The 13,363-nt window shown below is 53.1% G+C and overlaps 1 protein-coding gene across 1 annotated transcript in view; it reads left to right on the top strand.

The window, feature by feature from the left end:
- Positions 1-11,333, top strand: part of JPH2 (junctophilin 2) — a 29,256-nt gene extending 17,923 nt beyond the window's left edge. Inside the window, exons 3-5 of the mRNA XM_054391946.1 lie at positions 5,724-5,842; positions 9,662-10,437; positions 11,253-11,333. Of these exons, the coding sequence (XP_054247921.1) occupies positions 5,724-5,842; positions 9,662-10,437; positions 11,253-11,333 (976 nt within the window). The remainder of the gene's footprint in view (positions 1-5,723; positions 5,843-9,661; positions 10,438-11,252) is intronic.
- Positions 11,334-13,363: the final 2,030 nt, after the last annotated feature.

Consider the following 13,363-nt stretch of genomic DNA (forward strand, 5'->3'; position numbering starts at 1 on the left):
TCTGGCAGGATGAGAAGCTGCCTGCCCTGCCCAGCTGGGACCAGTACAGTGGCCCCAGCCTTACTGGTGGCCAGCAGCCCTTGGAGCTGGCAGGCTCTGGCTTGCACTGTTCCAATTAGGGCTGACCCAGGCAGCTGCTGGCTGGCTTCCAAGGGCTGGGGAGGAAACAGAGAGCAGCTGTGGTCTATGCCAGCCCCATCAGCTCATTGCAGCCCCTGGGCTCTTGTGCAGGCTGGCAGGACTAAGCCCTGATAGTTAACTGCCCACCCGGTCCCACTGGGCCCACGGGGCAGTCAGGGTGGCAAAGATTAATTGAGCAAATCTCCCACTGGCTGGGGTGTGCAGGTTGTCATATTACTGAAGACAGCTGCAGATCTGCCTGGTCTGAGATTGCTGTCACTTGGAGTGCTCTGAGGGGAAGTGTCCCTTGGTGAAAGCTGCAAGTGGCTCAGGGCTATTTCGAGCCCAGGATGACATTTCACTGTTTTAAACATTCTCCACATAACCACAAAAGCTGAGGCTAGCTGAGCCCCTCAGCTGGCAGGGAGCTCGGCCAGGCCTCTGCTCCTGAAGCACTGCACAGGAAAGGATGCTTTTGTCTGGATCCAATGGCCTGTTCTTGCCCTTTCTGTGGAAGGAAGGAGGAAAGGTCTGATCTAAGTGGTCTGGGCATGTACAGAGTGCCACCACTTCCATGTGAGTGCTGGTGCCACGAAGTGAAGAGCCTGGGGCATCTCAAGAGCTGGTTGGAAGGGAGGCTGGAGAGCAGCTCTGCAAGGGCAGGATGGCTTCTCTCTGGGGATTTCTTTGACAGTGATAGGGAAGTGTTTGCTTTAGGAGCTGGTTGAGGAGGATGGTTTATGCTTATGTTACAATTTAGGTCACACCTTGCCGCTGCAGAGTCCACAACGTAAACCAGCAAAGACTCAGGCACCCCAGGGATGTCAGGGTCTAAGCTGAATGAGAAGGTGCACATGAATGCTGGAGCAAAAGGAAGGTCAAAAGTACAGCTGGCTCTCAGGGCAGGACACCCATGGGGCAGACACAGATAGGTTTGTCTGTGGACAGGGAAAGTGGCACAAGAGATGGGCTGAAAGAGAATATTCGGTCCCATGGGCTGGTTACTGGCAGAGCTCTGCTGGTATCTGCATGCACATGGAGACAGGGGGAGAGGCACAAATGAGATGGATTTTGTGAGGGCAGGCAGAAAGCGATGCTCCTGCTGCAGAGGTGACACAAGTCCAAACACAGTGTGGAAAACAGAGAAGCCATGAACTGTCTGTCATGGTCAGGCCATAGAATCGCAGAATGGTTCAGGCTGGAAGGGGCTTTAAAAGTGACCTTGTGCAGCCCCCAGCACAGGTCTGTATGTTCTTGTGCAATGTGAACAATGGGACCCTGTTGCCATCAGCAAAAACTTCTGCAGCTTTCCCTCTGCCCCTCTGAGTGCTGTAAATGTTCTTGCCAAGACAAACAGTTATCTTAAGGCTCTCCAGAGGGACAAAATGATTCCTGCTGGATGCTGGAGCAGGGATTTGCCTGGAGATGGAAAAGCCAGTTTCTGATAGCCAGGAGTTTAGCAGAAATCATAGAATCATAGAATCAGTCAGGGTTGGAAGGGACCACAAGGATCCTCCCTTTTTAGAGCGGACTGCTGAGCTGATTTGGTTAATGGCCTTTTAGCATCTCATGCTATGAAGAATAGCAAGGAAAAGGTGTACAGTTCATCCTTGCTTGGGGTTTGCAGAATCAGTGGGAGGAAGGAGAGCTCAGAGAAGGAGGGCCAGTGCTGGGCAGGTCTGTCTTTCCCTTAATAAGCAAATGTGCAGCAGCCCAGGAGGAGAGCTGAGCTCTTCCCCTATTTCTAGCCACAAGGTCATGGCTGCACCTGCAGGTGCCCCAGCCCCGTCTGGTATTTGCAGTATTCCCTGCTAATTCCAGTTTCATTTACAGTCTAATCCAACATGGATGTGCAGTACTGCAGAAACTGTCCAAAGATCTGGGTGTGCTGCCTGGGCTCCGGGGCTCGCCTGTTAGCAGGGTGCTCAGCTGCAGCTCCTGTGTCCCCAGGGTGTTTCAGACTGGGGCAGTGATCTCCAGAGGTGGCCAGGAAGGGCAGGAGCGGTGCTGCTCTGTCCTGCACTAGTACAGAAGCAATTAAAGCATTAGAGCTGTGCCAGAGGAGCAAATAAAACATTTAACCCTGCCTCCCCCACCTGTCCAGCTAGAGTGTGAAGCTGTGACCCAAGTGGCGCTACTGGGAGGCAGGGAGGCTGGGCTGGGGGCTGCAGGCATTGCCTGCATACCTCCCCTCGCCTGCAGCAGGGCTGCTGCTCCTGCTTGCAAAGAATTCACCCCAGCTATTTTTACCAGTGCTGCCTGGGGAGATTGCTCAGGGTGAAACTGGGAAGCACTCACCCAGGGCAGTGCTGTGTCATGGGGAACTGATGTTGGTTTGTGAAGGCCCCTCTTTGTTTATTGCCCCTGGATGTGATTAATCCTCATGGCTCATTTTCCAGCACTGCCTTGAAAAAGGGCTTTTGAATTCTGCTGCTGAGTGCTATAAGATCCATGGGCCTCTGTTTCAGCTTCACCCTGACCTCCTCCTGCTCCAGGTTTTCTCCTCCGCTGGTTTTGCACAGGCTGCTTTCTGCAGCCCTGTGGATAAATACATTCAGAAATACTCTAGGCAAGTTCCATGTTTTATCACAGTATGGCTGAACGCTCAGTGTGGCTTTCTGGAGGCTGGGAGCAGCAGTGCCTTCCCTTGGTGCTCTGGGGATGTGTGGCACAGCCAGGAGAGATGCTCCTAAAACACCATGCTGAGTCTTGAGCCACGTGTTCATCAGCTGGCTGCTGCTCTAATAAATGATCTCAGCAATGGAGGACCCCAGCATAGGACACCAGCATCCCTGCTAGGGCCAGGCTGCTGGCTGGAGAGAGCAGTGCTCTGCCTTGTGCCACAGCCTCAGGGGGTGCCAGCAGGGTCAACATGTGGTGTGCTGCAGCTGCCAGATGTGAAGCTGCAGCTGTGTTGATCTTAGTCCCCCCCAAATCGAACACTTCTGGATGACTTTGCAAGCAAGGGGGACAGGAGAAGAGGTCAGGTGTATCCCTGCTGAGCCAGGAGACTGCTGGCCTGCAGCTCACATCCCCAGCGCAGTGAGGATCCCAGAGCTGTGCTGCTCAGCTCACTGTCACAGCTCCATGCATGGAGCTCAGGAGCTGCCCCATGGCCTCCCTGGCCTCATGCCCCTCTGTGCCCAGGAGGGCTCATTGTGGAGCCCTGCTTCCCTTGGGGCCATGGCATCTCACAGCCATGGCTCAGACCCTCACCACAGCCTCTGCAAGCCAGCTTGGGGGTTTCCTGGCCTCACCATCTCTTTACCTGCAGGAACTGCCTCACTCAAGCCCTGTGCACCAGCCAGATAGCATCCAGCAGTTTCTCTAGAGAAAAGGAAATCTCCAGCAGAGAAGAGCATATTAGGAACTATCTTGGCCCTTCCAACACCCCAAGGATGTTCCTTTGCCTTGGGCCCAGATGCTGGGGGAGAGCAGAGCATGCAGGAGCCATCTACACCCATTTGGTAACACATTGGCCTGAGTCTGGCTCGGTCCTTACTAGAGGAGGGAGCAGACCCTGCATGCAGTCCACTTCCAGACTACTCTTTTGGAAGCCACCTTTAGGAACCATCCATTCACTGGTGTGGAACTGCCTGTTGCTCCCCCAGCTGGGGCCAGCTGGCTAGTTGTCTGGATGGGAAGTGGCTGGGATAGCCTCTGCCTGGCTCAGTGAGCAGCCTAAAGGGAGGATTTTGTCACCCTGTGGTCCTCCAAGAGCACGAGGACAAAGCCAGGAGTGGGAACACATCCTGCCAGGGTGAAGCTTCACAAGCTTCTTCCTGGGGCTGGCGCCGGGCAGGCTGTGTGCCCCATGCTCAGCACACCCAGCCTGCTCTGATCCCCCAGGCATGGAGAGCACAGAAACATCCCCTTTGGCCCCTGCCAGATTTTAGTGGAATTAATCACACTGATTACATGCTACCAAAAAAGGAGGTGCTTTCTCTGTTCAGAGCTTCCTCAGACCTCCTGCTTGCGAGCAGAGGCTTAAAATTGCTGCTTTCTGTCTCATCCTGTCTTGTCTCTGGGTTTTTCAGGAGTTGTAATAGTTTTGGATAAAAAGACCAGGAATGACAGCAATCCCAAGCAGCTCAGCCTGCAGAGAAAGTGGGGAGATAAGGAGTGAGTGTGGGCAAGGAGGTGAATCATGGCTCTGTGTCATCCCAGGGAGAGCCAGGCTGAGCCACAGCAGCTCCACACCCTGCTCTCTATCACAGGGCACTGAGCAGTGTTTTTGTCTCCCCATCAAGTCACACTGTGGCCTCTATCAGTTGGGATTAATGCCCTACCTTTAGTTCTTTCCCCACAGCTACTCCAAATGGGGTGGGTGTCTATGGATGTATCTGTACATATTTATCTTCCACCTCCCAAGGGTTTCAGGACAGCATTCCTATCACCTTTTCACTGCATTCAGAGGAAAGCTTGTCTTGCATGTGGAATGCCTCTCACTTTCATGGGAAAGAATCATCTGGATTTCAGGACTGACAATCCAAAAATTCCTCTGGAATATGTTCACTGCAGGGATGAGAACTTCATTTTTCCTTATTCTGAGCTAAAACGTGACCACATACCAACCTGAGTCTGAAAAGGGCTCATCAGACACCCAAAGACCACACGAAAGGAGTGGTATTTGAGGGCTGCTTAGTGCTTATCTCACTCTCCACACACAAATATGTGGGTTTGCACGTGCAGCAGTAGATGCTTCATCATGGGCAGCAAGGGAGATGTGGGGAGCCTCAGCAAATGTGCCAGTGAGAGCACAGGGAAAGCAGCTCTCTGCAAGCCCCTGCTGGAGCAAAGCAGCTGAACCATGGTGCTTCACGCTCCTTATTTTCAAGGTTCCACTTTGCTGTTTGAAGTCAGCTCCTTCCCAGACTGCCAGCAGCTGGGCTGTAAAGCCAGCCCTGCTTTTAGCATGAAGATCACAGGGCCCCGAGTGTGAGGCATGCAAGGAATACGACAGCCGGGCAGAGGAATCGCTCTGATAGCCCTGTGGAGCAAGGAGGTCTGCTGGGAGGCAGAGGAGAACACTCAGAAAGCCAAGCTGAGAGCACAGCAATGGCTCTGCCTCTCCTAGCATTGCTGAGAGCAGCTCCCCAGGCTGTGATGGCTGAAGGAGCCCCTTGGACAATGTCTATTTGCTTTGGGAGAGACATTTGGGGTAAAACTTGTCCAGTGCACTGGGGAGGGGCAGGCTGCCTCTGGCCAGGTGCAGCAGCTCAGGGCTGGTGACAGCACAGTGGTGTTCACCCATCCTGTTATTGCCCCTGTGCTCCAAGTGATGCTTAAGGCTTTCCTCTGAGCCCTGTTTTCAGTGGTTCACAGGGTGGCAGCCAGTCTGTTTGGCAGTGCAACACCTGAACGTGCTCCTGCTTGCAGATGCACCTGGCTGCTCCCTCCCATGGCAACCTGCAACCTTCACAACTTAGCCTTAAGCAGCTTATAGAAAATATGGTCTTTTCCCCTCAAATATGAGGGTTCTGGGTCAAGTGGGCAAGCACTTGAGTGTGCTGATTTAATTTTGTTGATGGACAAGATCCACTGCTCAGACTGGGACAGTTTTGGCTCTCATTACTCACTGGTGTCCCCTCTTCTCTCTGCAGAACAGCTCATGCCAAAGCCAAAGCTGAAGGGTCTGAGCAGGCAGCTCAAGCAGCCAACAATGAATCAGGCATAGCCAGAATGATGGCCAGGGAGCTCTCTCCAGACTTCTACCAGCCAGGTAAGACCAGGGGCATCTTCTGAGAGGGATTTTGCAGTTTCCTTGGGCAGTCTTGGGACTAATCAGTCTGGAGAAGAGAAGGCTCTGAGGAGACCTTATTGTGGCCTTCCAGTATCTGAAGGGGGCCTACAAGAAAGCTGGTGAGGGACTTTTTAGGGTGCCAGGTAATTATAGGACTGGGGGGAATGGAACAAAAATAGAAATGGGTCGATTCAGATTGGATGTTAGGAAGAAATTCTTCACCATGAGGGTGGTAAGACACTGGAACAGGTTGCCCAGGGAGGTGGTAGAAGCCTCATCCCTGGAAGTTTTTAAGGCCAGGTAATCTAGTGTGGCAACCTAATCTAGTGTGAGGTGTCCCTGCCCATGGCAGGGGGGGTGGAACTAGATGATCCCTGAAGTCCCTTACAACCCTGACAATTCTATGATTCTATGATCTGTTGGTTGAAATGCTTCACCAGCTTTGTAACTCCATGAGTTACTTTCCTTAATCCTCTTTCATGCAAGTTCAGCCAGCCCCCTGCCCTGGATGATTTGCTGTCCTCCTTACACCATTCTTTTATGTGCTGGAACTTGTTACTGCAGCCTGGATGAAAAATCTGCAGTCCCTCGACTTCCCCTCGTGCTCCCCACACACTGAAGCCCTCCCCAGACCAGGCAGAGCAGGCAGTGAGCTCAGGTCTGTTTGCAGCACTCCTGTAGATAAATCCCTCATGGCTTTTTCTTGGAGCAGCTTTGCACGTTGACTCACAAGCCTGTGTCCTGTGGGGCCCCACACTGCTCCAGAGGACCATCAGACTCAGCTAATTAGGGGCTGTAATAGCCTATAGGAAAGTCACTAATGCAAAATCCTGCTTCCTGATTCCCTGTTTATTTGTTAGCATCACTGCTGATTATTTGGCTGGGAATCACTTGGGGGGTTCCTTCTGTGACACTGAGCACTGAGGGATTAGTAGATAGGGGGTGTAATAGTAGAGGCAGCATTGTGAATGCCATTACCTTTCCCTAGACTGTGTTAGCTACAGATGTGCTCTTGCTGGAAAGCCTCCCTTTCCAGAGAGGGAAGGAGATAACAGAGCAAAAAACAAGGAACCAAATGCCTGCATTTTTATGCTGTCTTTCCTGTTATCTGGCTTTGTCACCTGGAACAAATGCCCTGCTGAAGCAGGATCACAAGGGACCATCACAGTGGCACAACTGGGGGTAGAAGCCAAAGGCTGACTCCTGCTCAACAAAACCTGCTGCCTGCTCCTGCTCTGACTTTGGTGCCTGAGGGTGTCCAATACCACACCCTGACTCAGGGCACACAACAGGAAAGGAGGATGGTTCATACCTGGCACTTGGCCAGGAAGAGTCATGCTGACAGATTTGCCCAATTCCTTGTACTCCACCATCTTGCCCTGCACCTACCAGTTGGGGATGTGGTGCTAGAGGACTGCCCCTTCCTCCCCACTGCACAGGGAGGCCTGGGAGCTGGCTTTGAGTGGGGAAGCAGCACAGAGCCTGGGCACAGGCATGAGCCAGCGTGTGGCACTTCACTTAACAATAGCTAAATGTTGCTTGATCTCCACATAAGCCTCCAGCTGCCACTCACAGCTCCACACTCACCCTTTGCACACTGGGGTATTTATAGCACAGAAGCAAAGGAAACTGGAATTCCTGATGGGAGATTTTTGACGTCCAGCTAGATTCCTTTTTTCCATCCATGGCAATTGAATGAGACAATTGAAATAGTCTCTGCAAAATGCCTGAACCAGCCTGGCCTCTCCTCCTGGCTCCTCGGGAGCTGAATCCTCTCACTGCTTTTATCCAGGGCTTCTCTTGGTCCTGGCCTCTCTCAGTGGCCTTCTGAGCTGCTGCTGCATTTTTCTTCTATGATTCCTCTAAATTCCCTAAGTGCACAACCAGGGAAAATGTCTCTTCCTGCATTACTCACTGTCCAGCACCAAAGAGACTAAAGTTCACCCTTGGATTTTATTAGGACTTGGAGCTGCTGGTCACACAGCCAGGACAGCCTGGCAGGGTTTTGTGACCACCTTTCCCCCTGCTGTCCTGGCAGCAGACCCTACAATGTCTGGCACAGGGCAGTCTCAGCAAGCCTCCTATCTCTAATAAGTACTGAGCACTGAGCTTCGTTTATATCAACCCAAGCAGCTTAGAGGACAGGGGTGTAAGCCAAAGCCCTTGCTGAAATGTCATTCTGGGAGGTGAAGGTGGGGAGGTGAGGAAGGAGCATGGGAGCTGTGAGGTGCCCTGCAGGCAGTTGGGTTTTTTTTTTTGGTGTGAATTATTTAGGAGGAGAATAAAACAGCAGGAGAGAGCAAGGAGTTGCAATCAGCCTATTTTAAGGAGTCTGAACAACTGTTGAAGTGGCTTCCAAATAATCCACTTGCAGCCAGAAATAAATGGCCCTGAATGGGTTGCCTGCTGATTGACAGGAGAGTGCAGGCAGGGCAGAGCAGATAAAAGCAGTGCCTGCTTTCTCCCCACTGCCCCCTCTGAGCAGGCACTGCCTGCATGGGCAGGAGGTAGCAGTGTACAAATCTGCTGATCCATTAGGGGGAAAGAGCAGCAAGCCCAATTTCCCAACCAGGCTCAAGTCCTGAGGGCAGAGGAGATGAGGGGAGGAACCACAAGGCAGCTGGGGACAGCATGGCTACAGGCTCCATTCAAGGAACACAGAGCAAGCCCTGTCAGCCTGCACTGCCTCAGCATTGCTTGGATTCAGCAGAATGAGGCCAAAGCCACTTTGAAAAGAAGGTGCTTTGCTGTAAAAAAAAAACCCTGCTTGGTGACCTCATGCTGCCCATAAGGTGCATGCTTCTCTTGTTCTCACTTGCTATAAGAATTGTAATGACATGCAGGGACTCCTGTCCCAGCGTGGGTCCCAGCATGCAGAGCACTGTTCAGGGTTATTCCAAAAGATATTCCCAGTTGTTCAGTGGTGGATTTTGCTCAGCCAGCTGCTCAACATGATGGATAGCTTTGGTGTCAGGCTCTGGCTGATTTCTCCAAACCCTTGGTGGGCTGCAATTTGCTTTGCAAGCATGGCCTAAAGTTCACAAGAAGTAAAGATGTAACGATAGGTGAATAATTGAAGGAAGGGCAACACTGGTGATAGATAACAGCTCTTAGCAGTCATCATGGGACATGAGGCCAGAATGAAGGCATGAGACACCTGGTGTGATGGTGCCAGGTACTCTTGCTGCTGTTGTGGGGCTCAGTGCAGGCAGGAGGGCTGTGAAGCCACCAGCCCCACTCCATGCATAAGCAGCGGGCTTTTCCTATTGTGAGGCATGACAGGCAGATCACTTGGGGATGTTGCCTTTCCCAAAGAGGCTGGGCATCCCCTGTTACCACTTGTGAAGTTGTCTACGCTATTAGTCATCAAAGAAGCAACATTGAAGGCTTTCTCAGACATTAAAAAAAAAAAAAAAACCAAACAAAAAAAAAACACTAAAAAGTTGGATGAGAGCTGGACCCACTTTAGCCCCAGAATAACTCATCTGTGTGATCACAAAAAGTTGGGCTGCAGATTTTCAGTGTTTCTTTACCACCATGTGTAGCTACCTGCCTGCTCCTCCAGCTCTTCCCAGCTGGACAGCTTGGGACAGGGCTCAGAACCTCCGACTGCTCCTGGAGGGCATCCCTTATGGAAGCATCCTCCGGACTGGGAGGACCTCCTCACCCTACCTGGGCTCTCCCGCAGCTGTACCCAAACCCGTCGGACCAGCGGCACGCTGCTGGCAGGGCGCTGGAGCGGGGCTGACGTCCCTGCGGCGTCGGGGCAGCTTCTCACCCCAGCTTCTGTCTCCCCAGGCCCCGAGTACCAGAAGCGCAAGCTGCTGCAGGAGATCATCGAGAACCAGGAGCACGCCGTCAACATGGAAGAGGAGTCTCCGCGGCCGGCGGGCGCCCCGCCGCCCCCCACGCCCCCTGAGAGCCCCCAGCTCCACGAGCAGGACGAAGCCCGGCGCGACGGCAGCCCGGCCCCCAGCCCCGCCGCCACCCCGCCCGAGGCCAAGCGGGCGAAGGCGGCCCCTCGCCAGGACGGTGCCCTCCGTCCGGGCAGCTGGGCAGAGGCGGGCGGCAGGGCGGGCGGCGGCAGCCCCGCGCCCCCCGAGGGCGAGAGCCGGCCAGCTTCGAGGGGCTGGACTCGCCCCGCCGAGCAGATGGAGATCGGCCCGCTGCAGCGTATGGCGCAGGACCCCGACGTGGATGTCGTCAAGGGCTACCACAGCTACGCCGTTCGGACCTCCCCGGTCTCCCCCGCCGAGGACTATGAGGAGGAGCCGCTCCCCGAGCCCGAGTCGCCCTCCCCGGAGCACCGCGGGGGCACCTCCACCCCGCCGCAGAATCGGGAGGAGAAGCCGACGGCCAGGGCAGAGGCCAGGGCGGAGGCCAAGCCGGAGCCGCCCCGGCCAAAGGAGCTGAAGCAGCGCCCCAGCCCCGAGCGCAGGGCAGCCGGCCGGGCCGAGCCCGCTATCAACAAGAAGACTGAGGTCAGGGCGCTGGTGCGCACGGAGCACAAGGCGGGGGCCAAGCGGAGCCCGGCCACGGCGGTGGTAGCGCGGGAGGCTGAGGACGGCGAAGAGGTAACGTGGGGCAGCCCGCCAGGCACCCCTGGGAGGCATCTGTGGCTTTTTGTGGGTTTATTTTTCTCTAGGAGGTGCGGATTGGCCCAAAGGGATGCAGAGCCCACGGCCTCGGGGCTGCAGAAACCCCGGAGGCTCTTTTCGGGATCCCAAAGCCGGCCGGAGGAGGGGTTTGGGTTCCTCTCTCCCGCTTTCCCAGCCCGGTGCTATTCCCACCCCCGTTCATAATCCCCGGATTATTTTCCTCTCTGCACCACGACAGACACACTTTCGAATGCATCCCTCTTTCAAAATTTGAGGGAAAGGAGCATTTTCTGATTAATTTTTTTACATTTTCTGCTTTAGCTGCGAGCATGGATCTGGGAATTTGGAGAAGGAAATATAGGACAGGGGGAAACTGAGTGGGGTTTCTTTGTTACCTGTTTCTTTTACTTTTTTTCCCCTTTTTTTTCAAGTAGGGGCACATCGTGAGGTGAAAAATGGCAAATTAGAAACGTGGGTGAGGTGGGGGGCAAAGGAGTTGGGAGGAGCAGTTTGGTATGGGCTTGGCAGTTTGTGTGCCTGCAGTTGGGGTCTCCTTTAATCTGCTTTAGCCTCAGAAGCAGCCTGATTTAGCCTCCTTAGAATGAATTTGTGGGGAAGAAGTAGAAGTATGGATTGATTGATATTCAACTAGTCTGAGACTGGGTAAATGCCAGATTAATCTGAGTTGGGAGGGGATGGTTCTGGTGGTTGTGAACAGCAGAATTAATTTGTGTCTGCATCCCTGCCTGCAGCTGTGGTGTGTAATGCTGTGTTTTGGGTTTTTCCTTCAGGGACCTAACACAATTGTGATCTGCATGGTCATCCTACTGAACATTGGTCTGGCCATCCTGTTTGTCCATTTTCTGACATGATGTGCCCCTCAGACAAGGTAAGACAAGCAGGGGGATCTCACTGTGAGTGTTTTGGGGTTGATTGGCCTTACTGCCACCACAAATCATTCACCTGTGAGAAAAATGCATGGACATTACCTCAGTAGATGCAGTTGCCTTGCACTGAGTGTTGAGATTCTCAGTAAGATCTTGTCTGTTCTAAGAGAGGTTTGTGGAGTAGTTTCAGTGGGTAGTTCTCAAGTCTTTTCCTAAAATCACTTCCTCAGAATTAAAAGACTGAGCTGTGTCAAGCAGATGCATTCCCGTGGTATAGATTTGCCTTCCAAGTTGGGTGGACATAATTTCACGTAGACTTCCAGTGCAAGATTGTGTGATGGTAAATTTTAGATGTTTTCTGCAAATGAGCTGCAAGAACCATCTCCAGTTTGGTCTTCCATGGCACTGCTGCCAGGTTCCTTGTGCAGTATGTTGTGGCACTCAGCATAGCAAGAGGCAGGAACACAAAGAAAATGTGAAACTCTGAAATTGGCACCAGTGTTAATTCTGCCACAGTCGTTATATAGTTGTGTTACCAAAGGTAAATATGAGCTGAGATGCCTGACTAAGGTTAAGCTGGAGTTTGCATGTGACTTCCACTGGAATTGGGATGAGGGTCTGCATTTGGATTTGGTGGCAATAAAACCTTGTGAGATTTCTTGTGCCAGTCAGGTTCCTGCACACAGGAATGTGTCATGGGTTTGCACAAGATTTTTGTTGCCTTGGGCTCAAATATTGCAAAAAAAAAGACCCCAAACCCTAACAAGGCTGAACCTGACTCTTGGGCTTCATGTGAACATATTGTGAGAGGTACCTCCTAAGCCCCCATGAAGGTGTCAGGCTGGCTTCCTGGGGCATAGAAGGGTTCCCCTGCACACTGCTTTCTGCTGTGTCCTTAGTCCCCACTCATCTTGCACAGCCAGAATCATGTATTGGTGGTGTGCTTTGCTCCTCCTTGACTCCTGTTCCTTTGTGTCTGGCACAGGCATTGCTGCTGATGGAGACCACAGACCTTGGCAGGGATTAAATCTCAGCCACCTGGAAGCACCCAAGAGGAGGACTTGAGATCCTGAGGTTGCACTGCAAACATCAACCTTAAACAAAAGTGCCTGAAGATGAGTGCAGTCTCTCTGCTCCCAGGCTGTGGCTGGCCTCTGTGATCTCCCCAGGAAAAGCCAGGGTTTCTGCACTTCAGCCTCCTTCTCTTCTTCCTATAAAATAGCAGTTGCCTTAAATTGTTCTCACCAAAGCCATCAACTGTCCTGTCATGCCAGGGATGAGGGATTCTTCTGTAGCTGTAGGAAAACGACTGAGAAGGTCTCATGTGTGCACACTGATATGTTTTTGTAACTCCCTTGGTTGACTAAGTGCCAGAGACTTCCCAAAGAGTGTCATCCATGGCGTGGACATGGAGCAATGCCCAGCAATCAAACTGACTCGTGAGAGCCATGCCACGACTAGGGGTGGACGACGTCGCCCACCATGCATGGAGGTCATCCAGAGGGATGAGCAAAGTCTTGTCTTTCCCTCTCTCCTGGAGTTGTTTTTCCACGTAAGGAGGACTGAAAGGAGGAGCAAGTTGTAATTGGGCTCGCTGAAGGGGAACCAGAGTCCTGTCCATGCCTGCCAAGGTGCCACAGATGGGGGCCGTGGGTGGGGGTGCCAGGGCCTGGCTGATCTGAGGCTGTTTGTGCATGTGGGGGTGCTGTGGGTGGGGGTGGTGCCCGTCTTGGGGCCAGGCACCGTCTGAGTGCTCTCCTGCCCCCAGCAGTGCTCTGCTCAGAAGAGTCCTGCAGTGGGAGACTTCCACTGTGATGGGAGAGGAAAGGGGGGAGCTGAATTCGTGCCTGTAGCCCTGTCTCTGCCAGGGTTGTTAGTGACAGTGGGACAGAGGCATGGACTGCAAATCCCTCTGGACGCCCGCAGCTTCCTGCCCTTGGCGTGGGGGTTCCTGGGATCTCTGAGCAGACTTCCCAGCTGGAGGATGCAGGGTGGATGCTGTAGCAGAGGTTGCA

Source organism: Indicator indicator, chromosome 24 (genome assembly GCF_027791375.1).
Source record: "Indicator indicator isolate 239-I01 chromosome 24, UM_Iind_1.1, whole genome shotgun sequence".
Classification (NCBI taxonomy): Eukaryota; Metazoa; Chordata; class Aves; order Piciformes; family Indicatoridae; genus Indicator; species Indicator indicator.